This window comes from Medicago truncatula, chromosome 6 (assembly GCF_003473485.1).
Source record: "Medicago truncatula cultivar Jemalong A17 chromosome 6, MtrunA17r5.0-ANR, whole genome shotgun sequence".
NCBI classification, from domain to species: Eukaryota; Viridiplantae; Streptophyta; class Magnoliopsida; order Fabales; family Fabaceae; genus Medicago; species Medicago truncatula.
In genome coordinates, this window is record NC_053047.1 from 28,066,253 (window position 1) to 28,091,166 (window position 24,914).

The following is a 24,914-nucleotide window of genomic DNA, read 5'->3' on the forward strand; positions in this document are numbered from 1 at the left end:
AAAGTGCCTCACTCATGAAGTAATTAAGGGAGGTGAATGTTTTTTTTTTTTTTTTCAAAATAGAGGGGGGTGAATGTTTTTTAATAGAAAAATGATAGGTTGACATCCTTTTTATGTACCACTCATGTACACTCTCAGGTGGAAAGGGTATTTTAATAATTTTACATCACACTTTTTGGATGAATTTCACTCCTTTTATAAATCGCCTTATGGGGCAAATTTCTTCACCCTCAACTATACTTCCGATGTACAGTTTAAAAGAATGTGAATTTTATGCTGCCTAAGTATACTTTCAATCGTCCTGGAATACACTTCCAAAAAGAACTGTTATTTTTTAAGAATGTTGAGGGTGAGGAAAATTCTTCCCTTCAAATGAAGACATTTTGATATATGCCCTCAACATTAAAAAATCTAGCTCAATAGTATTATGTGCTCTTAACATTATAAAAGCTAGTTACTTTTCTATCTTATTCCTTGAGTATATATTGATGAATACAACAACAAAGCATTTTCCCATTATGCGTAGAAAAAATTACGCCATAATGTTTTATCATAATTACGTATTTGGTCAATCATAAAGATTCGACAAAGTTTTACGTTGGTTGTCGAAGCCTGACACAACCCACTATATTGATGAATACCTTGATTTTATTGCTACTCTCAACTCTAGAGCACCTTCAAAAACTAAAAGGTTAATTCATGTGCTCATATGTTACAACAAGAACAAAAAATTTGGCAAGTGCGAATTTATAACAAAAAATCACATGACCATAATTTTGGAAGGAAAAAAATTGGAGAAGCTTAGCATAACCTAAGCTATATTAATAGCTTAACAAATCATAAAAACTAAAATAAAATAAAAATGTCAACTCTTTTATATTACAGCTGCTTCTAGTAAGAATTGTAAAACAGCTTCCTTTGTAGGAAGTGAAGGAATTGCACCTCTTTCTGTAACTGTTATGGCACCACATACATTAGCAAAATACAAAGCTTTTCTCAGACTTTTCTCATTCTGCCAAGAAAATATAAATTTCATAAGAATGATTAAGATTTGATATAATTGTTAACTAAATAAGTCATTTAAATAGAACTCAATGACACATGAAATTGATTTTGTAAAATTGAATCTTGCGAAAAGTGAATTAAATTTAAAGTGATTTATGCTTGCATGCATTTATATACAAGTGGGTTAAACAATAAATTCGAGGCTAAAAATTAATTCTAGATGCAAAAGCTACAAATTTTAGCATGAAGCTAAAATCAATTATGAAAGCACAAACATGCTTAAGCGTTTTTTCAGTTCCTTTATCTTTATTTCCTTCATCAAGAGTTGATTCTATAAACCAGTAAAAATACTCTTCTTTATGAGGACGGTAAAATATTCATGGTTTTTGTTCTGGACTGGCCAGAAGGCCAAGCCAACGCTGACACGTGGACCAAGCGTCCACCAGACCAAGGCGCATCGTCTGAGGGAGCACACCAACAGCAATGCATGCCACCTCACTGAAGCACGCGTCCGCGCATCAGACACCGGCACACCGCACACGTGTCCTCCAATGGGTTCCTGATGATGCGCCACATCTCACGGGGACGGTTATTCTCACACACACCTATATAAAGGTGACTTAGCTTCACCCTCAAGTTATGATTCACTTTTCCCACACTTTTCACACATTCCATTTCATTTCCCATACTGACTTGAGCGTTGGAATGCTAACGCACCTTTCGTTCCACCGCGAAGACTCATCGCCACCGAATCGGAGCACTTTCCGCCACCATTGCTTCCATCAGTTCCTCACCGGACAGATCGATTTTTAATCCCCAGTAAAAATATTTTTTGACTAAGGTATATATAACTTTCAACATCAATATTAATGAAAATTAAGCAGAAATGAGCAAATACAAAGGTAAGGAATTTAGTTTTATCTACTATAAGAACGAGCGAAGATTAAAAACAAACCTGAAAAATACTCGGGTCAGAAGCTATACTGTACAAAAATCCACTAACAAATGCATCACCAGCACCAGTTGTGTCAACAGGTTTAACTTTAACACCTCCAACCCTGCCTCTAAATTCCTGCAAAGAAATTTGGCACCACAATTATTAGGCCTTGTTTGGATAGACAGCTTAATTAAGCGCTTATCGCATGAGCACTTATCATAAGCCTGTTTATGTGTAAGCTATTTTTGTAACAAGATAACATAAATTCAAATTGTTTTCATATAAGTTATAACCTATTTTCATAACCTATCCTGGAGAGTCTACGAAAATATACTGAAATAGCTTATGAACATGTCCTAAGCTCTACAATAAGTCATACAAATGTTTATGCTAATAGGTATGTTCAAATAAGTCAATTGAAATAAACTTACAATAACTATGAGTATTTTACTATCAGTTTCTCACAAAAGATGAAATTAGCTTCTTATCTCAATTTTTTCAAATATTTTCTCATTTAACTTTCCCCTGAAATAGGCATCTACAACCTTATAAAGACTTATCCGTAAGTCAATAATCATAAACTTATTTTCATTCAAAAGCTAATCCAAACAACACCTTAGGCAGCTCTGTTTTAAGATATGATAACTAATAGTAGGACCGACACGACACGGCACTAACACATGTCATTACATTCAATTATTTGCATTTTCGCAAATTATTACTGATTTGGTGTGGTAGTGACATGTTCAAGCTCATTGTCTCTGTCGACTGTCGGTGGACACAAGTGCAAACAGCAGCATAAAACAAGCCAAAGATGAAATCAGAAATTATGCATCCAACAAGACGTGTGACATCATATTCAAACTGATATGGCAGGCATACCTTTGTGTAATATCTACAACCCTTAGACCCTTCAGTAACAATTAAGAGTTTGAGATTACGATGAAAAAGTTTCTTCAAAACAACATCATCATCATAAGGATCATCACCTCCAGTCAAAAATGTAATCTCCTCCTCACTGATCTATACATACATAAAAAAATACAATATCAGGTCTATGATTGAACGCTGCTGCAATTTGTTTTACATTGACGATGCGTACTAATTAAACTCACTAGGAAAAATGATAAACTTATTTATACTGCCACTACATCATGTGTATAATTTCTTTACCTTAATGACATCAGCTTGATCCCATATACTCATTATGCCATTCCGAGCAGCCTCGGCAGATGGCCATAACGCCAATCTTAAATTCGGATCGTACGAGAGAATGCAACCAGAACTTTTGGCAATCCTCATAGCAGCAATGTGTGCTGATTTGCAAGGATCATCAATTAAACTAATTGATCCATAATGGAAAATTCTAGCCTGAAAAATCAATGTTATCATCAAAATCATAAATTAAACCATAGGACTCGAACCACATTTCATGAAATAAAAAAATGAAATTCAAAATACCTTCTTTAAGAGATCTATATCAAGTTCTGATTCGTGAAGAAGCATATCAGCACTTGGATTCCGAAAAAACAAGAACTCGCGCTCGCCGTCGGATCTAAGTGTGACAAAAGCTAATGCAGTTCTTGCATTAGAGTCAAACCGCATTCCAGAAGTATCAACGTTGTTCTGCTTTAGAATATCAGCCAACATGTAACCAAACTCATCTGCTCCAACCTAATACAGAGATAATAAGGAAATAAGATATGATTTTCAATATCAAATCTAGTTTCAAATTGTGAATCCGAAGACCTATTTTTAAGTCATGAATCGAATCTTGTTATGAATCAGACACGAACATCAAAATATTTCAAGATTCAAGTCATAATAAATCAAATGACAAAAGAAAAATGGTTAACTATACAAATTTGACACAAAAAATTAGCTTACTACATTATACAATAGAACTAATCAAGAATCTCAGTTTTGAAACATGAAAACAATCATGAAGATGTGCAAATAGATTGTAACAAGAAAATGAAGAAATCAAATAACAAACTAAATGAACAGAAACTTATTTAAAATTATACCTTGCCTATAAAAGCAGATGAACCTCCCAATCTAGATATACCAACAGCAACATTAGCAGGAGCTCCACCAGGAGATTTCTTGAAAGCCGGTGCCTCGGCGAGCGACACTCCTCCCACAGTTGGCACAAAGTCTATCAACATTTCCCCAAAGGAAACAACCAGTGAACTTGTTTGAGTTGTTTCCTTATGGTCTTCTTTTATAAGATCATTGGATTCAACTGCAAAAAAAGCAGTAGCTTTAACCAGTATAAACAATGGTATACAACATTTTACTAGTAGCAGGTAACCTATGAAACACGGACACAGTATCGAACACCGTATATGCTTTCAAGCCTAAATGTTGGCGTAGCTAGTAACAATCTAATTGCAGAGAGTTCAGAATTGAACACTTCATACTGTGTCACTGTCAATAAGAGTCATACTATAAAACATTTTGTATGCTTACTCATTTAAACTAGAAGAACCAACATAAACATGTTCTCCTATAAACTGTTAGCGAACAGAACAATCAAATGCATCAGTAGTTCAATCAATCCAATTTCCAGATACTCGCATTTCTGCCACTAATGCAGGATCCATGGTCAAGATCATATGAAGTTAATTCACTGACCGGGTAATTTAAACCGTTAGATCTCAAATCAATAGTTAAGATCATTAAAGTTGATTCTGACTGTGTTATTTGAACCTTCTGATCTCAAATAAGTGGTTGATATTGATTAGCGTGTAACTACGTGATATTTTAACTACAGGGAATCTGAGTCCTCCCCCCATCTATGAAGCACCAACACCCTATGTCTATGTGTCAATATTGTGTCTAGTGTATGTGTCATCATTTCATAGCCCCACCCTCCTCTAAAATCCAACGAAATTTTTCATATCAACTGCTAAAAGGATAAATAGTACAAAGAAAGGTCACGTTTATCATGTTGACGTGATCTGGTGTATACCGGATCAATGTATATTCAATTAACGTAAAGTTTATAAGTGGTTTTCCAATGCGACAGAGCTATCCTAGTAGAGGAGAAATTGGCAGAAGTATTTCTCGAGTGAGGCTACAACGATATTACAGGGAGCTTCTAGAGAGAACTTGAGAGAAGAGTCGGTGAAAGTGGTGAAAAATGTGCAACTTGTGCTTGCGATGGCGCACAACCGCCTTTATATAGGAGAGCTCACGTGTAACCGTTTCCATGAAACCCAGCAACGAATGCGAGATAATTGGAGATTACCTCAATTGTCCTGATCGCCAAATATGGGCTTCTATGCGGCCAATTGCATGGGAGATCCTTTGTAGTCTATTATGAATCATGAAATCATAGATAAGAAGATCACAATGATCAAGCTACTAACTCTAACCAAGCTACTAACTCTAGCTAATCTATATATAGATATTAGTTCAATTAACCAACTCTAACCAAGCTACCAACTCTAGTGTAATCCCTAATCCAGCGAGGATTATGGGTTATTGGGCCACTATATATTGGGCTGGTGATATGCAATGGGCCCAATCTGGAAAAAAGGACACAGAAATTGCTCTTTTCCCTTTCAAATTTGTTCATTCCTTTAATTCAGCGTGAACTAACTCAGGTTGGGCATTTTTTGGCGGAAGTTAACTAACTCTTGACACTTTTAAGATCGGTTGAACCAACTTAAAAAATGATTGAACAGGATCTTAAAAGTGTCAGCATCAGCGTGAGTTGACTCGCATTGAAAAATGTCGAGTATGAGTTAACTCAAGGTGAATTAAGGGAATGAGCAAAAACAAATGGGAAAGCAATTTTCAAAGGTCACATCAAATCAGCAGCACAAAACTCTGAAAAAATTCTCAAATCAGATTCTGTGAAACAAATAACAAATTGATCAAAACCATATCAAAAACACCACAAAGATTCAAACTTTATCTTAAATTTCTAGTTCCAACATAGGTAAATAAAATCCTTAAAATTCTCAATAAAAAAAAAAAAACAGTAAAGGAGAAAGAAGAAAAAACCTGATGGGGTAGCAGAGTGAGCCATTGATCAAAAACAAGGTGGTGTTTGATTTTGTAACAAAAAAAAAAACAATGTTTCAGAAAAATAAGAAAAAAGATATAAACAACTATGTTGTTGTTTGAAGAGAGAAGAAATTAATGGACTGAAAAGGGTAGATGAGAATATTTAAGAATGAAAGGAGACATAAATTCAACAACGTATGTTGTAGTAGCACACAGATTTTTACTACTTTATAATTATATTTTTCAACTTTCTGCCTACACTTTTTCAAAGTATTTAACGTAGTACTCCCTCCCTCCTTAAATTAAGTGCTACCGCCCAGGTCATAAACAATGGAAAAGTTAATATAACATTAACAATATTTTAGAACATACGATAGGTGTTTACACATTTTCGAATATCTCTTTATACACTACATTTGAAGTGGTGTAATTACAGTCCCCATTGTCATGCGTTAATAATATCTTCAGACCATCTCTTAATGTAACTCGAGATACTTACTTAAAACTGAGTTGATACTGACACTTAATTATCTGAAATTACATGCATGACAAAAGAAATATTATTCTGAACAGTTTCCATGAATTGAGTAATAAAAAAATTAAAACACAGGGAAAAACTACTATGCTATATAAATATAAGCAACAAACGATCAACAAAGATAAATTTAATCCATGCCAATGCCGTCAATTGAAGATGTATTTTGATGGGAAGCACTTCAGTGCCATAGTGCCATGGTGCCATTGCCCAAATCAGATTTTGACACGTGGCAATGCTAATTAAAATAAAATAAAATAAAACAGAAAAGGCAAGTTTAAATGAAATAAAAAAAATGTGATGCAGAAAAAACAGTCCTCCGCTGGTTTTCTTCAACCCCAAAGGCGATGCCGCAGAAAAACCTCTCTATCGGTCTCTAGCATAATGTTAAACCAAATACAGTGTTGTACTAAACTTATAGAATCAGACCTCAAACTTATAAAGCAAAAGCTATATGTATTACTTGCAACATCTTCAAAGATGTATCTAAACTTGTAGAACAATTTGATTCATCTATCTAAATGATTCAAAATAGCACCAATAACATTGTTTTAAACCAAGAGTAACCATTGTTATGAAGAAATCATGAGAAAGCATAATACTGACCAAAAAATAAATTGAAAAAAATGATTTTATTGATGGATAAAACTTAATTTCATATACACATTGAGATCCAAATTACATAACAGATTACATGATAGAGACTTAATCTAATACTAGCGTCCAGACGGGCACGGGTGCCCGTCTGTCTGCTTTTTCTACTGCGCTAACGTGTGCAACGCATGAACATTATGTTTTTGTTAAATGTTGGTTTTTTTTTTTTTATATATTTCTTGGACAAAATCATCAGAGTTAAAAGAAAGATCATACATGTAATTGATATAAAAAATCGAACTTGTTAAAAAATGTAAGATGATGCATGTCCACTTTCATTAGGTTGTCGTAATCCACTAATGAATTTTGATTAATACCGATGTTTTCATCCATCGTTGAATCAAGTTTTGAACTTTGTCCTCTTCAAATCGATAAAAAGGCAATAGCAAAAGATCATCAACACTTATTATGATTCATTTTGTCTGGATGGTTTCAACATCTTTTCTGTTTTGATTTAAATTTTACTCTTATTTTTTCCATTTCTCAACTTTAAATCGAGTACAAAACCAAACCAACATACACTTTAGACTTGAAAAATTGTATAATCAGATGTCAACAAAATTTAAATAAAAATGCTTTGGAATTGAACAACTAAAAAGACCAAGAGAAAGAAAAGAATGAAAACCTAATTGTAAATGCCTCGCGTGACTCCTATATAATGGGTTGGTAAAATAGAAAAAAGTGAACTACTATATAATTGAAGGATACCTTCATGGCCTATGTGACTCCTCCACCACATGCCGGTCCTTGGAAAAAATGAAGAGAATGAGGACCAAACTATGAGATACACCAGCATAACAAAGAAAACCAAAACGCAAACTATGAGATACCTTCATGGCCTATAATTGAAGTGTTGTAACAAATGTGTTTAATAAGGAATGTACAATGAGTTATGTCGACAAAAAAAAAAAAAAAGCAATGTACAATGAAAATCCCTTACATATTCAATGCCTAATAATTATGTTTACCTATCATTATCTCCCCATTGTTCTTCTAAAAACTTTCTCTTGCAAGACCCCATTCTCATAGTCCCCCTACTGCAACAAAAAAGTTAGAAGAATAATTTTCATGAAAAAAATGCTAGACAAAAAGACTCATTGCCTTTATCTATTGTTGTAGATTTATGTCAAATTTTGAGAAAACCCTTTGAGCAAGTGTCAATATGACATTTATATGTAAAGAACAGACAATTCCACTTGGAATGTGACTGAGAGCAATACTTTAATTGTTATTTATTAATAAGCTAAAAAAATAAACAATACTAAATTGGAATGTGACTGAGAGCATCGGATGCATGATAAAGTGTGATGCCAAAAAGAAAATCATTGTCCATTTATACAAATAACAGCGACAAATTACAAATTTCACTTTTAACTATAACTTTTACATATCAACACAAAAAATAATTGTGAATGCCAAAAAAAAAAAATAGCAATGGAAAGCCAATATTTTGATTAATTAACTTTCAATATGTTGAAGTAATGTTAATTACAATTTCATACCATCGCTTCTAGGTCTTTATTCCTCACCATATGACAATCTCAATCTTTCAGTTATTTGCACCTTCTCTTGAAAATTTCAACTATCTAATGCCTCATTTATCAAGTTTGCTCTAATTCAAGAAAACTACTACTTTTTACTTAATAAAATTAAATACCTTTAATACATCAAAGCAAGAAGAAGACAATCAGATAAAAATGAATTTATGGCAAAAATTACAACATCTCGATGATCATTACAATGAATATCTCACTCTCACTATTTTGCTAAATTAAGAGAAAGAAGAAAACTTGTTAGAAAAAAGTATAGGAATATAACTTGATGTTTTCGGAAGAAAGTAAATATTGTGGCAACATTCAATGTTGGTAAGTTGCATTGAAAACAATAAGTAAACCCTTATCTCGGTCTTTGGCTCAACTTTCTCGCTTCCATCCTCTTGTATGATAGCCACAGGAGTCTGTGTTTAGACCGCCGTTGGAGGATGGTCTCAATAGTCCTCTATTTTCTTACCGTTTTCCTTACTCTCTTTTTCTTTTTACTTCCTTCCATTTTCCCTGACTAAATATTTCCTTCAACATTGTAGAAGTTACAAAGGGTCATGAAATTAAGAAGGAAACCAACATATGAAATAAACATTCCCTTAACAACTTAAAATCAAGCACAAAGGGTCATGAAATTAAATTAAATATGTGGTCCATAACCATAATTTTTCTATATTCAGCACCATGTGTCAAACAATAAAGTAGAAGTACATTACATAATTACCTGATTAGATTAAAGCATTTTAATTTAACAGTAGAAACGTTGGTTTCGTATAATTGCATTTTTTTCAAACTAAACATCACCGTATTATATCAAATCAAAAATCAACATAAAACATACAAAATCAAATTTGAAAAGAGGTAATGGAAATTTGTGGTTATCAAAGTCAGGAATTCTTCCTCATAGTAACTTCCATTTATCTTTGTGCAATTAGACTGCCTATTTGAGAACAAAGCCATAGACTATTACACACTGAACTTTTTAAAAAAGAAATATAGGAATTAAAAAAAATGCAAAACTGTGGTAAACATTTGGATTAAGGAGACATGCAACTGCTCCATAAAGCTTGTGATTGATATGGCTATAAGAGTTATCCATTTAAATCTATGACAACGGGAAACCACACTTACCTCTAAAGAAAAAAAATGAAAACAAAGGAAGGTTAGAAGATTGAAACATAATAGAAGTTACATTATTTTTTCACACTTAAAAAGGGATTAAAATATAAAGGAAATTGCATGAATATTAAGGAAAAACAAATGAATAATAAATCAATGCAAGGGAAAATTGAAGAAAAAATCAATGAAGGATATATTGAAACAAAAAAAAAATTACAAATAAAATCGTTGACTAAATAATCCATTCATACTGAAATTGAAATTAAAAATAAGTGTAAGATGAAAGTATGTACCTGTTGTTACCAGATGGATGAAATGTATCTTTCTCTATGTTCTGAAATCAATGGATGATAAAAGAGATAAGAAATATAGATGTTTGGTGAAGACATGAAAATAAGGTGCAAATAACCAAATGCAGTAAAATAACACCACGGTTTGAAAGAAAATAAAATAGAAGAATTGGGTAGAAAATGGAGAAAAAGAAAGTAAGAGATAATAGAGAAAAAATATGGTTTACCCATTTATTTTCTTGTAGAAGTTGTAGAGAATCAACCCACTTCAAAATAATAAATCTGTGCAATATACAAAGAAGAGACATACGTTCAAAATAGAAAAGAAAACAAAGATGCTTACAAAAGACAATTTCTAATGAAATGACCTAAATATTAATCCCAATGGTTTTGAAAAGTGATATCGGAGCACCCATGAAATCCATCTGGCAATTAGAGAGAGAAAAATCAACAACCACTTCAACTTAATATAATCAAGAATTTTCTAAGCAGAAGATAACAAAAAAAAAAAAAAGTATCTAATCACAACGATGGCATGCCAGAATTTATTTACGTAACTGTTTGTTTGGAGCAGTTTTATTTCTAACGTTGTGGAGCAGTTTAGTAAAAGTAAAAGCCAAAAAAGTAAAACAGGGTATTTAAAAAAAAACCGCAAAGGACAAAACTGGAAAGATAAAAAGGCTACACCAAAATAAAAGTATTGCCTTTATTAATAGGTATAGATACATGTAATCTAATTGATCCCAATAGCAGCTGTCCAGTCTTCTTGTTCAAAATCCTTCAAACAGATCCAACCCTCCTGCAACCCTTCTTTAGAGACTAACCTTCCCAGTAGCCGGTGACATGACAAATTGATGTTCGACGGTGCGGCGGAGGGCGGTGGTTGCAGGTCATGGCAGCAGCCGACGTAGAAAACCAGTGGAGGTGCCTTTGGGGTTGAAGAAAACCTGCGAAGGGGAATGTTTTTCTGCTGCATCGCCTTTGGGGTTGAAGAAAACCGGCGGAGGACTGTTTTTTCTTCATCATGTTTTTTTTATTTCATTTAAACTTGCTTTTTCTGTTTTTTTATTATTTTAATTAGCATTGCCACGTGTCAAAATCTGATTGGGGCAATGGCACCATGGCACTGAAGTGCTTCCCTATTTTGACATCTTTTGTTGGATTTATGCATAGGAGAAGTGTGAACCATAATGATTAATAAGCGAGAGCTGACATGTAACCCTTAAAGGATTTCGACCTAAACAAAGGAGGGATGTTGATGCCAATTGAACATGTTTGCTTGCCAATTTGCTGAGAAAAATAAATGTATTATTATATATTAGGTAATATTACAAATGTTACATTGGCATATTAGCCTCTTCCTGATTCACTTTGGCACACTAATATCATATCATAGTTGTTCTAAACCTTGCAGTAAGTAATGGTACAAACTCCGATATATATGTCTCAATTTGACTTGTAAAAATACCATAAGATCAGATATCATCCCTTGATCATAAACATGATGAGTGAAAAATGCTACATAAGTTTTGTTAGATCTCTTGTCAAATTCTAGATACTAATCTCAAACTTAATACTCCTCTAACTGTATGAAAGTTTCTCTTGCATACCATGTGGTTGTCCTTATTAGAGTCTCGTCATTTTCTGTTTTAATTAGAGAGACATGTGTCTGTCCTTATTGCAGTTTCAACCCGAACTAAATGAACGTCCCTCTTGCATAACATGTGGATCTAATTTGACCCTTGCAACACCTTATGATCATGAGATTTGGCAGCAGCAAAATATGACGACAGACTGAAAACAAAAAATGCAATCCGTTAAAACCGGTAGATGAAAATAAAAAAAAATAAAAAAATCATCATTGGAACAATCCGAACTAATAAATCATTGACAGAGAAGAGAGTTATTTATCTATAAAGTGTACAAATGAAAATCACACCCAACATATCCCAATTGAACCTACGCATCAAAAAATGACTATATTAAACAGGATCAACAATTAAGTGACTGGCTATCCAGAGAATCATGCCACTATTTTATTTTATAACATAATACATTCAACTGATCCTTCACACATTCCAAAAACTCACCTTTATGGTCCAATCATCCTTCAAGTTTGTAAAAGTGGAGGATTTGTAAGGCATATCAAAACTATACTCAGCTCCTTCCTATACAGCCAAACAAAGGATTTTACCTACAAAGAATGATTTTTTTTTTTTTAATCTTAAATGCTATGATGAAATTTCAGAATAGATCCATAAATACACTATAGTACAAAAAATAACTCAATTACTAATAAAACTATTCCCAAAAAAGACCAACCTGCAAAGTTATCAGGAAAATAACATTTACCCTTGCCAAAGCTTTTATGCTGATATAGTGCAATCAAAAATAAAATGAATATGAAAAATTGAATGGTAAAATTAGAAAATAAAGTGCATCAATAGCACAAAATCAAAATACATAAACTAAATACATTAGTGAATAAGTTAAGAGAAGAATCAAAAGTTAAACCAATGGAATACTTTTATTAGTAAACAAAGATGATAATGTGAGAGCAGAGATGAGTATGGGACAAACAGTTGAGAAAAAAGTTGCTTAAGGACCTTGTCGCGTCATTTTTCGGAGATCAAGGCTATTTGATTAGCTTTTGACTCACTAATTTCTTTCACGACTGAACATTTAATTTTTAAGGAAAAGGGGAAAAAAGTTCAAAACACCCCATATTGAAAAGATTTAGGGTTCGGGGGTTAGTTACATAAAGGGAAGGTGTTAGCACCCTTTATGTCCGAAGTACTCTACGGGAACCTCTTGGTTTTATTTAATTTAATGTGCTACAACTTGCTTGCTTTTGAAAAAGAAGTTAATGTGATGATTAAAAGAAAAAGAAAGTGAGACCTAATTTATCTACATTTTTTATTGTTTGGAAGGACATGGTCCTCTGCCTACGTACCCGTGAGGGATCAAAACCTCGTAGTTCGGGGTAGAAAACAACGTTTGATTGGTTTTGTGTTTTTTATTAGTTTTTGAAAAAAAGTTTTAAAAATAAAAGCCAAGTGGCAAATAAGAATTTGTTTGTGTTTTTTATTAAAAAAAAAAAATAACTCGAAGTATGATTAAATTGATTGATATTTGATTAAGAAAATAAAATGAGAAAAAGACGATCACTTGATTTAGGATCAAGGTTTATTATAGAAAAATGTTTTTTGTGATTTTTTGGTTATTTGCATGTTTTTGTGATTTTTGAATAAATATATAAGCTAACGGAGCATAAAGAATAAAAGCGCGGCTACCCTAAGTTAGAACTATAAAATCTATGACTATTACATAAAAAGCCTATTTACATTCTAAGGTCTGCAATAAAATTAAAATGCTAAGAAAAAATAAATAAATACGAAAAAGAATAAAAAAAAAGTAAAAAAAAAAAATGGTCCAAACACAAGGTGGGGTGCAGTAGTAAACAGGGGTGTGCAGGAAGCAGAAAAGGAATTGGGCTTAAGGAAACGAACCGGGTCGCGGGTCATGGGTCATGGGTTGACCCGTTTGGGGGATATATAAGGACTGTTGGGTCTTTTTTCTTTCATTTTTCAATTTCTTTCTCTCTCTTACTCACCGGTCTCTCTCTTCTTCTCTGTTCTCTCTCTTCTTCTCCGGCGGAGGGGATGGGGGTTCCGGCGGTGGTTGGCCGGCCAGTGCGGCGGCGCCACCGCGCCGGAACCCTAACAACTTATTTTTTTTGATTTTTTTGGTTCTTTCTGCTTGCTTTCTTCCCCTCTACACGATTCTAAACTTAGATTTTCTATAACACACACCCAGAGACCTAGATCTAAAGGAGAAGTAATACTACCTTTTGTTGAGCTTTTGATTCGGATTTTGATTCGGATTTGGGTATGGATGTCCCTGTGTGTTGCTGTCTCCCGTGTGTGTGCTGTTGTGCGTGTGTGTGCTGTTGTGGCGTGTGTGTGTGCTGTTGTTGTTGTCTTGGCTTCTCTGCTGTTTCTTTCTGTTTTTTCGTATGTTCTGCTGCGTTCTGCTGTCTTTTTCTTTGTTATGCAGGTTATGTATTTATAGTGCTGTTTGGGGACAAGGATTTGTTACAAAAATTGCAGATTTTAGGAGATTGAGACGGAGATAGGCGCGTAACAGACTGGATGAGGATGAGGATGATGGTTTGTGATTTGTTACGCATGAACCTGGACTGTTCTTGGGACTCATGGACATTTTTGGGACTTTGGACAATTTTGGGATTTAATAAAAAAGAAAAATTAATAATAAAAGGATAATATCTATATTTTTTGGTTTTAAATAAAATAAATAAAAAAGAAAAATTTAATCTAATCTTGGACTAAAATTAAAATTAGAATTTCTAAAATAAAATAAATAAATAAAAAAAATAAAAGATGGAAATAAATAATTAAAGACTGAGAGAAGAGGGCCCGATTCGGAACTTTATGAGGTATTTCAAAATACCTCCCTGCCGAATTTTTCACTGAAATGTGAGTCTGATCTGAGTTCGGAGACGTGTGTCAGTGGGGCCTTAGGTCAAAATTTGGGGTATGACAGATGCCCCTATTTAAGTTTCTTCGCTCAGAGATTTGAAGGTAAAATCTTTGACTCGACGAGCTGAAGAGACTTAAATACAAAAAGTGCACCAATTTTGACCTAAGATGTTTATGAATGCTCATGATTTAATTATGAATGCATGATGACAAAGACGGCTCGACTGGAATGAAAAGACACTGGGATACCCAAATTCTTCGAAGAAAGGGATCCGACTTTACTGGGGAATCTGGTTTCACTGGGGAAAATGGTTGTTCCTCATCGTCTCGATATCTCGAAACAAAGTGCAATGGTTCAGACTCCAATGTCCATTTGTGGACTTGGTTTTGAAAATGAAATAATAGAAGGATACAAGTTATTTGTTGGTTGAAATTGGCCACTTGTTGCAGGCTGTTCGTTAGTTGGAACTGGTCGCTGGTCATAAAGATAAAAGATTGACACGAGTTGTTCGTTTGTTGGAACTAGTTGCTCGAAAGAAAAAACATAGGCTATTCGTTTGTTGGAATCGATCGCTGGGCATAAAGATAAAAGATTGACATGAGTTGTTCGTTTGTTGGAACTAGTTGCTCGAAAAGTTGGATTGGTGACATCTCTGGAACAGCTATGCTGGGGATGATACTTAAAGTTGCAGTTGACATCGAGATTAACTAGCGCCATGACTAGTACGGCTTTCCGCCGGGGATGACACTTCGAAACTAAAGTTGAAATTGACGTTGATTAGTGACATGACCTAGCACGGTTTTTCACCGGGCATGACACCTTTGAAATTTGAAATGGAAGACGCTTTACTCGTAGAAACTTGCGGCTTGATGCCATGGTAAACTAAGACTGAACCGAAGTGACATGACCGAATCGATTGATGAGTTTATGTATGAATTGATGTCGTGCACATGTTGTGTACGCACGAATGCATGATTATCAGTAAATGCATGATTGTTATGAGTTTGTGGTTGTATGAGTGCATGGAAGCGTTGATGTGATGAATGCAAGATAATTTGACTCGAATGAGAAATGACAACGGATATCCAAATTCTTTGAGAAAGGGATCCGACTCTGCTAGGGGAATATTGTAGTTTTACTTGGGGGAAAAAGGTTGTCTACTATCTGTATGGTAGATGTAAGAAGACAAGAGTTGTATTACCTTACTACCCGTATGATAGTTGTATGAAGGCAAGATGAAAGAAAACATTGTCCACTATCTGTAAGATAGCCGTATAAAGACGAATAAATGAGATTACCTACCACCCGTAAGATAGTCGTATGAAGGTAAGACGAAACAAGACATTGTCTACTATCCGTAACATAGTCGTATGAAGACAAATGACATAGATTACCTACTACCCGTATGGTAGTCGTATGAAGGTAAGACGAAACAAGACATTGTCTACTATCCGTAAGATAGTCGTATGAAGACAAATGACATAGATTACCTACTACCCGTATGGTAGTCGTATGAAGGTAAGACGAAACAAGACATTGTCTACTATCCGTAAAATAGTCGTAGGAAGACAAATGACATAGATTACCTACTACTCGTATGGTAGTCGTAAAAAGGTAAGACGAAACCAGACATTGTCTACTATCCGTAAGATAGTCGTACGAAGACAAATGGAAAAAACAAGATAAAAGGGTAACCTCAAGCGGTCCGTTGGTGGACTTTGATAGTTTGAAATGAGATAAAAGGGTGAACTCAAGCATCCGCTGGTGGACTTGGTGTCTTGTTATAAGGTAAAGAGATAAATGCAAGCTGTTCGTTGGTTGGAACTTGTCACTTGAAATAAGGTAAAAGGGAGATGCAAGTTGTCCGTTGGTTGGGACTTGCCACTTGAAATAAGGTAAAAGGGAGATGCAAGTTGTCCGTTGGTTGGGACTTGCCACTTGAAATGTTTGATTGGTGACATCTCTGGAACAGCTACGCTGGGGATGACACTTTTGATAAAGAAAGTAAAACAAGACGTTCATTTGTTAGAAACTTGCGGGTTCACAAAACGATAAGTTAAGACCGAACTGAAGAGACACGACCAAAACGAAATTCTGGATGATTGATGCAATTATGTGTGAATTGATGTTGTGCATATGCTATGTACGTATAAACGTATGAATATGTGAGAAGATTGATGAATGCGTGATTGTATGATTGTATGGATGTGTGACTACATGACTGTATAGACCGTATATGCCAGATGACTCGATGAACCGAGACAAGACGGGTAAGATGGGAGTCGGACCGACATTGCATTACAAACACTCGGCAACCTTCCTTGGAGATGATATTATTGTGAGCAAATCGAGCCGTTGATGGTGTAAGAACCTGGCACTAGGTAGCCACCGATGCCTCCTGGGGGGTGAGCCCATTGTCGATGAAAGAAGTCTGGAAGAAGTCGCCATTTGTAAACCGGCACAGAGTGTCCTTCCATTGGTATGCTTCAGTAGTCGTGCTTTTTCTGTTCTATTTTCTTTGAGAATCCCTAACTTTTGCCTGGACCGTCCTTTCGGGTTTTCAGTCCACCGGGAATATATTCTTTTTTCTTTCTGCCCCTAATTTTTGCCTGGACCGCCCTTTCGGGTTTTCAGTCCACCGGGACGCTCTCTATTGCCTAAGCCGCCTTTTCAGGTTTTCAACTTAGCGAGCTTTGATTTTTTTTTTGTATTTTTCGACTGTGACAGCATTTTGCTCAAAGTAGAGGTCCTCTCCACAATGCTTAGCCATGATTCTCTTTCAGAATATAATCGTTCTCGAGACGGATGCTGGTGTATGCTCCATCTACTCACGAGTTCAAAGAGAATGTGTTTGTTGTTCACACTTTTCAAGAGATGTAAAAAAAGTTTTGTATTTTAAAATTTTTTTGCTTTAAGAAGAAATTATGCAAATAGAATAAATGAGAGTTCCAAATAAATGGGCACAGGCTCAAGTTTGATGAATTGAGTGGTGACCTGCCAAGGGCATGGCTCCACGGATTTTTTTTTTGAAAATTTTGGAAAAATGGTAAATGTAATGGGGAGGGTACATTGAACACAGTAACCATTATTCTCCCTAACAACTTTGAATGCCCCTGTTCCGAGTCTTTGATCTGCAGATGCTTCGAGTCGGAGGTCTTTTGATAGCTGGATGCCCCAAGTGGATTGTGCTTGACCGGATGCAGTTACTTTGTCTTTTTGATCCTTAACTTTTGCATAGATCGCCCTTTCGGGTTTTCAATCTATCAGGATAATCGTTTTTGTTCATGTCTCTAACTTTTGCCCGGACCGCCCTTTTGGGTTTTCAGTCCACCGAGACGCTCATTTTTGCCTAAGCCGTACTTTAAGGTTTGCGACTTATCGAGCTTTATTATTTTTGACAAAGTATTTCTTGACCGCACCGGCATTCATAGGAAGTGCGAGTTTGTCATCCATGGTTGGAGAAGTTATTGCACGCGATCCTTCATAGTTAGGCGTCCACTTGCCCTTGGAGTCTGATTGGAAATATAGTATCCTTTTGAGCACAAAGTCTCATTCTTGAATTCCACGGGGACGAACCTTCTTGTTGGAAGTTTGTTTTCAAACTTTCTTGACATGATTGTACAAGGTCGTCATGCATTTTAAGTTTGTTCAAGCTTTGACATAACTCCTATTGTTGGGACTTTGATCGTGCGGGAAGCATCACCTCCCTGTTGTATACTTGAGGGAAAGAGGGGGGATGCCCCTGTTGAAATGTGTACTGAAGCACGATATCCGAGCAAAGCGAATGGTAGCACCTCGAACTAGTCTTTGTAAGTGAGTGCCATCTTCTGGATTATCTTCATGATTTTTGTTTGGTAGCTTTGATGGCTAGATGCCCCAGTAGGCGAGAGATCTTGTCATGAGTCTCTTCATTCATGCCTCTTTCAGCTTCGGATACAAGGAACTCAAAGTTGGAAGAGAGTACATGGTAAATGTGTTCAACGGGTTTATTAATGCATGATTTATTGTTGATTTTGACAAGTAAGTATAAGTTATGATTATGCAGATATTTGAGTATGATTAAAGAAAGATTTTTTGGTTTTTGTGTTACCATTTTCCAAGAAAAAGCACAAAATAAAAGCAAAGTCGGGATCAAGACGACCTTTTTTATAAATGATGACAATTCTTAAAGCAAAAAGCCCTACACCAGTTCACTTTCATCTCGGGCGGGACGAAAGGATGTTTTTTTTTGAAAAGGTAGTAAAAAAAACAAACATATCACTAGAAACAAATCGAGTAGCAGAAGAAGACATAAACATCAACCCAATTGCAGTTACACGCTCGGATTCAAATTCTTGAAAGGTAAAACATCATCGTCAATCAGTTTCTGGACTTCAATCTTCAAGGAGAAACAATGCTCAACGTCATGACCTTGTGCCCCTTGATGGAAGGCACAAAAGAGGTCAGGTCTCCACCTAGCCGGTAATTTCTTAGGTATCGGCGGAGGTGGTCTGGTCTGGACAAGGTTTCTTTCAAGCAATGAAGGAAGCAGCTCCGCATATTTCATAGGAATCGGATCATACTGCGGTGTTTTCTGAGCCTGATGAGGTGGATTTAATTGCGGATGAGCCTGTCGTCGAGGATGACCTTTCGCCATATTTACTTCTTGGTCTTTCTTTTTTGAACTGCCTGCGGGGACACTTTCATTGACCAATCGTCCTTCTCGGACCCCTTCTTCCAACTGTACACCCATACCAACCATCTCAGCAAAATTCTTGGGCGTACTTCCGACCATCTTCTTGTAGTAGAACTGATTGAGAGTTTTTAAGAAGAGCTTGGTCATCTCTTTCTCTTCTACACGCGGGATGACTTGGGCAGCGGTATCCCTCCATCGCTGGGCATACTCCTTGAATGTTTCCTTGTCTCCCTGAGTCATTGCCTGAAGATCGCTTCGGTCTGGAGCCATATCCACATTATAACTGTATTGTTCCACAAAAGCTTCACATAGATCCCGAAAAGTTTGGATTTTTGCTTTGTCTAGATTCGTGTACCATTTTGAGGCGGGGCCAGTCAAGCTTTCTTGGAAGTAGAAAATTAGGACCTGATCGTCCCGAGCATATGCATACATCCTTCTTACATACATTTTCAGATGTTCCTCAGGGCAGGAGTTCCCTTTATACTTCTCAAAATCTGGAATCTTGAACTTGTGAGGTATCTGGACATTCGGCACCAAACAGAGATCATAAGCGGTCTTTCCAAATTTTTCTTTCCCGAGGAGAGCCCTCACTTCTCGATGCATTTCATCATATTTTTCCCGCAAGTCATTCACTCTATCGTCGGGCTCCATGTTCCCTGAATGGAAGATGGGTTCTTCATTTTGTGGAACGGTATGCATCATAGGTGTTGAATAATTCATGACAACTGGAGGAGCTCTTACAGGAAGCGGAGGAACATGAGCTGCATATTGATGAGTAGGCATCTGAGTTTCAGAAGCAATAGGGCAGAATACTTCACTGAGACAAATAGGGACACCCCAAGGACGACCTTCTGGCATTGAATTTGGTGGAGTACTGACAGGTATCGTCCATTCAGGGACAATAGAGACAGTTGCTTCGGCCTGAGTACTGATAGGAGGAGGAGGTGGTGGTTGATTATGTGCAGCCGTCAATGCTTTCATTAATTCAGTCATTTCATCCATCTTAGTTCGCATGGATGCCACTTCCTCACGGAGCAATTGATTTTCTTGTTCGAGGAACTCCATCTTTTCCTCATGATTGTTCGAGTGTTGTAAATGCGAGTGGGTTTCAGACGAGGACGCCATGACTCTTTTGAGATGGATTGACCTCTTTCAGAAAAGACACAGTGTAAGACTCTGACTTGAAACTATGAATGCAAATGATGCATGCTTATGCAAAAACAGACACGTTTCTTCTTGTTTTTTTTTTTGAAGGACTTGTCAAAGTAATTGTAAACTTGATAAGGAACATTGTTTTATTTAAAAATTGTAAAGACGTTGCAATTGGTTCCCTTTCAAAAGTAAGAACGAAACCAAGGAAAAAAAAAGTTCTTAACAAAAGCTAAAACTTAGTTAAGGTTTTTGAGTTTGTATTTCTTGGTGTTCCTTCTTACAAGATCCATATCTTTGATGTTTACAAGAACTTATCTAAGTCCTTTGATATTAATGAGAGAAAAAAAAGTTTTTATGAATGAATGCATGTATGCATGATTATGCTAAAGAACATGGAATGCATGGTGATGTTAGGTCCATAATGATGGAGCTTAAAGGTAACAACGACATTTGGTAAGGACTATGGTTTCATTTGTACCTGTATTTCGGGTTCTACCAAGTTCCCAAAGTCATTAACTACCTCCGAATGTTATCAGGTTACAAGACTACTCTTGATCCAATAATATGCGTAGGAACGTTTCATTTGAGTGTAGTATCGCGTATCAACTAATTCAAGACTACTCTTGATTAGCCACCGCACTACGTCCTAAAAGGCCAAGATGGGTTTAAGGTAACTAAAGGTCCTCAACTTCGACGGTCACTTGAAAATACAATGCCAACACGACTACTCATGTCAACATAAAATTACTTCCAGGATTCCTCCATTGAGTGGGGTTGTACCACATGAACCCAAACACGAGACTTGACTCTCGGAAAGGCACTTTGGTTATACCACCGTCCTATCTTATGTTTCTCTCAAGCCCGGGTGTAGGACTTATCTCACCACTCATGTTAAGAGAAAAGAGGAGAAGGAAAAGAGAAAGTATGTACAACTATTTCCATCTTTTTGTTTTTTTGTTTTTTTGTTTTAAGCAAGTTATAGCATAGAGAATTAAATAAGGCCAAGTTAGGCTCAACCCTCTTTAGGGGGCGTCCCCAGTGAAGTCGCCATTTCTGTCGCGTCATTTTTCGGAGATCAAGGCTATTTGATTAGCTTTTGACTCACTAATTTCTTTCACGACTGAACATTTAATTTTTAAGGAAAAGGGGAAAAAAGTTCAAAACACCCCATATTGAAAAGATTTAGGGTTCGGGGGTTAGTTACATAAAGGGAAGGTGTTAGCACCCTTTATGTCCGAAGTACTCTACGGGAACCTCTTGGTTTTATTTAATTTAATGTGCTACAACTTGCTTGCTTTTGAAAAAGAAGTTAATGTGATGATTAAAAGAAAAAGAAAGTGAGACCTAATTTATCTACATTTTTTATTGTTTGGAAGGACATGGTCCTCTGCCTACGTACCCGTGAGGGATCAAAACCTCGTAGTTCGGGGTAGAAAACAACGTTTGATTGGTTTTGTGTTTTTTATTAGTTTTTGAAAAAAAGTTTTAAAAATAAAAGCCAAGTGGCAAATAAGAATTTGTTTGTGTTTTTTATTAAAAAAAAAAAATAACTCGAAGTATGATTAAATTGATTGATATTTGATTAAGAAAATAAAATGAGAAAAAGACGATCACTTGATTTAGGATCAAGGTTTATTATAGAAAAATGTTTTTTGTGATTTTTTGGTTATTTGCATGTTTTTGTGATTTTTGAATAAATATATAAGCTAACGGAGCATAAAGAATAAAAGCGCGGCTACCCTAAGTTAGAACTATAAAATCTATGACTATTACATAAAAAGCCTATTTACATTCTAAGGTCTGCAATAAAATTAAAATGCTAAGAAAAAATAAATAAATACGAAAAAGAATAAAAAAAAAGTAAAAAAAAAAATGGTCCAAACACAAGGTGGGGTGCAGTAGTAAACAGGGGTGTGCAGGAAGCAGAAAAGGAATTGGGCTTAAGGAAACGAACCGGGTCGCGGGTCATGGGTCATGGGTTGACCCGTTTGGGGGATATATAAGGACTGTTGGGTCTTTTTTCTTTCATTTTTCAATTTCTTTCTCTCTCTTACTCACCGGTCTCTCTCTTCTTCTCTGTTCTCTCTCTTCTTCTCCGGCGGAGGGGATGGGGGTTCCGGCGGTGGTTGGCCGGCCAGTGCGGCGGCGCCACCGCGCCGGAACCCTAACAACTTATTTTTTTTGATTTTTTTGGTTCTTTCTGCTTGCTTTCTTCCCCTCTACACGATTCTAAACTTAGATTTTCTATAACACACACCCAGAGACCTAGATCTAAAGGAGAAGTAATACTACCTTTTGTTGAGCTTTTGATTCGGATTTTGATTCGGATTTGGGTATGGATGTCCCTGTGTGTTGCTGTCTCCCGTGTGTGTGCTGTTGTGCGTGTGTGTGCTGTTGTGGCGTGTGTGTGTGCTGTTGTTGTTGTCTTGGCTTCTCTGCTGTTTCTTTCTGTTTTTTCGTATGTTCTGCTGCGTTCTGCTGTCTTTTTCTTTGTTATGCAGGTTATGTATTTATAGTGCTGTTTGGGGACAAGGATTTGTTACAAAAATTGCAGATTTTAGGAGATTGAGACGGAGATAGGCGCGTAACAGACTGGATGAGGATGAGGATGATGGTTTGTGATTTGTTACGCATGAACCTGGACTGTTCTTGGGACTCATGGACATTTTTGGGACTTTGGACAATTTTGGGATTTAATAAAAAAGAAAAATTAATAATAAAAGGATAATATCTATATTTTTTGGTTTTAAATAAAATAAATAAAAAAGAAAAATTTAATCTAATCTTGGACTAAAATTAAAATTAGAATTTCTAAAATAAAATAAATAAATAAAAAAATAAAAGATGGAAATAAATAATTAAAGACTGAGAGAAGAGGGCCCGATTCGGAACTTTATGAGGTATTTCAAAATACCTCCCTGCCGAATTTTTCACTGAAATGTGAGTCTGATCTGAGTTCGGAGACGTGTGTCAGTGGGGCCTTAGGTCAAAATTTGGGGTATGACAGACCTCTACCATAACAAATCTTGCCAACGGCTGCAAATCAAACAAAAATGGTGTTGAATATCTAAGCTAAAGCAGAAATTACAAAAATAAGTAATTAATTGCTCCTAAAATTTTCTGAAACTCATATAATAATAGAATGATATCGTTGAAGTGCGAAGATATTCAATTGAATCTATGTAGTTTTTTTATATACAAATTTGTAATTGAGTATCTGATATTCAAAGAGCAAAGTTATATTTTTACAGAGATAAACATAAAAATCAACTTTTAGAGGAAAATTGAAGGGTAAATCGATTTTCATATATGGAGGCGTGAGAATAGAGTGACGAAGATGAAAGTGAGAGCAAGAAATTAACCGTTTACAATTGTTTACCTGAAAAACGTGATTATAGGAAAGTCATTCATCCGAAATCCAATTACATTTACAGGCGTATTCTCTTTTCTTCTCAGAAACTTTGAGATCTGATTTGAATAGTCAATTGATAGGTATTAAGATCAAAGATGATGCTGAAAAGGGAAAACCCAGAATTGGAAGACCCATTGATAAAGAGAAAAGAGAGAGAGAATATCAACGATTCTGATTTGAGCAAGAAGAAAGTGTTGGGTTGGAATCAAAGACAGCAGCGGCGGAGCTGAAAGGCTTGGTTGTGAGGAAATGGTCAGAGCTGGTGCTGCCACGGGTGATGGTGGTGATACGACGGAGCTCCGATAGGGTTCTGGTGTGGGAGTAGATGGTGGCGTTGGGAGAATGCTAGTGAGAGAAGAGAGAGAGATGGGTTAGGTCAGAGTCATAGTTTCCAATAAAATAGATATACAACACCAACACCAAGTATTGAAAACATAACACTAATGATTTATCATTTACAATGCAATTTGAATTTCAAGGCGGAAAATTTTGAAATTTTTCAGTGTTGTGAAATGTGCTTCCCATCATCAAGATTTGATGTAGGGTTGATAGACTAATGGCGCAAAAAAAGGTTAGATCCAAGGGCTAATATTGATTGGCGCCTAAAAATTTTAGAATTAGGGTTTTAAGTGGTAATTGGAGTGTTAACTAGGACTAGAACTTTTACCCGTGCTAACGCCCGGGACATTAAAAATGGAGAAGCTAACAAAGTTCTGATATTATTCATTACATAAAAAATAAAATAAATAAACATAAAAAGTATTTAAGGGCATACAAAATATTGGGTCACACATTTTCGAATATCTCCTTGTAAACTACATTTGAAGTGGTGCTGATACAATCCCCATTGTCATCTGTCGTTAATAATATCTTCAGAGTACGGGTCATAAACAATGGAGAAGCTAATATATTGCAATATGATCCATTACATTAATAAAATGTAATGATATCTCTTATTTACGTACGGGTCATATCGGCTATAATATATAGAAATCAAATATATCATTTTATTGATTTGAAAAGAAAATAAGTTGTATGATACGTACAGTTCACTTAACATTAACATAATTAATTATA

At 35.7% G+C, this 24,914-nt stretch overlaps 1 protein-coding gene and 1 long non-coding RNA gene across 2 annotated transcripts; both read right to left on the reverse strand.

Moving 5' to 3' along the window:
- Positions 1–630: 630 nt before the first annotated feature.
- LOC11442434 (probable fructokinase-7) lies at positions 631–6,173 on the reverse strand. The gene is made up of 7 exons (XM_003620676.4): positions 5,957–6,173; positions 3,970–4,187; positions 3,404–3,616; positions 3,116–3,313; positions 2,825–2,965; positions 1,961–2,077; positions 631–1,012 (listed from the first exon to the last, which is right to left on the reverse strand). The coding sequence occupies exons 1-7, from the start codon at positions 5,979–5,981 to the stop codon at positions 875–877; spliced, it is 1,050 nt and encodes a 349-aa protein (XP_003620724.3). The 5' UTR covers positions 5,982–6,173; the 3' UTR covers positions 631–874.
- A 6,244-nt stretch (positions 6,174–12,417) lies between these two features.
- LOC120580836 (uncharacterized) lies at positions 12,418–23,944 on the reverse strand. Its single transcript, XR_005646600.1, has 3 exons — positions 23,805–23,944; positions 23,435–23,461; positions 12,418–12,704 (listed from the first exon to the last, which is right to left on the reverse strand). It is a non-coding gene; the product is annotated as an uncharacterized lncRNA (long non-coding RNA).
- Positions 23,945–24,914: the final 970 nt, after the last annotated feature.

What these genes read in the sequence shown, in the direction of transcription:
- LOC11442434 (XM_003620676.4), bottom strand. Translation starts at nt 5,981, where the DNA reads ATGGCTCACTCTGCTACCCCATCAG. An exon ending in CATCTGCTTTTATAGGCAAG is followed by an intron (nt 3,617 to 3,969) that starts GTATAATTTTAA and finishes TCTCTGTATTAG; the next exon opens with GTTGGAGCAGATGAGTTTGG. An exon ending in GTTGTAGATATTACACAAAG is followed by an intron (nt 2,078 to 2,824) that starts GTATGCCTGCCA and finishes ATTTCTTTGCAG; the next exon opens with GAATTTAGAGGCAGGGTTGG.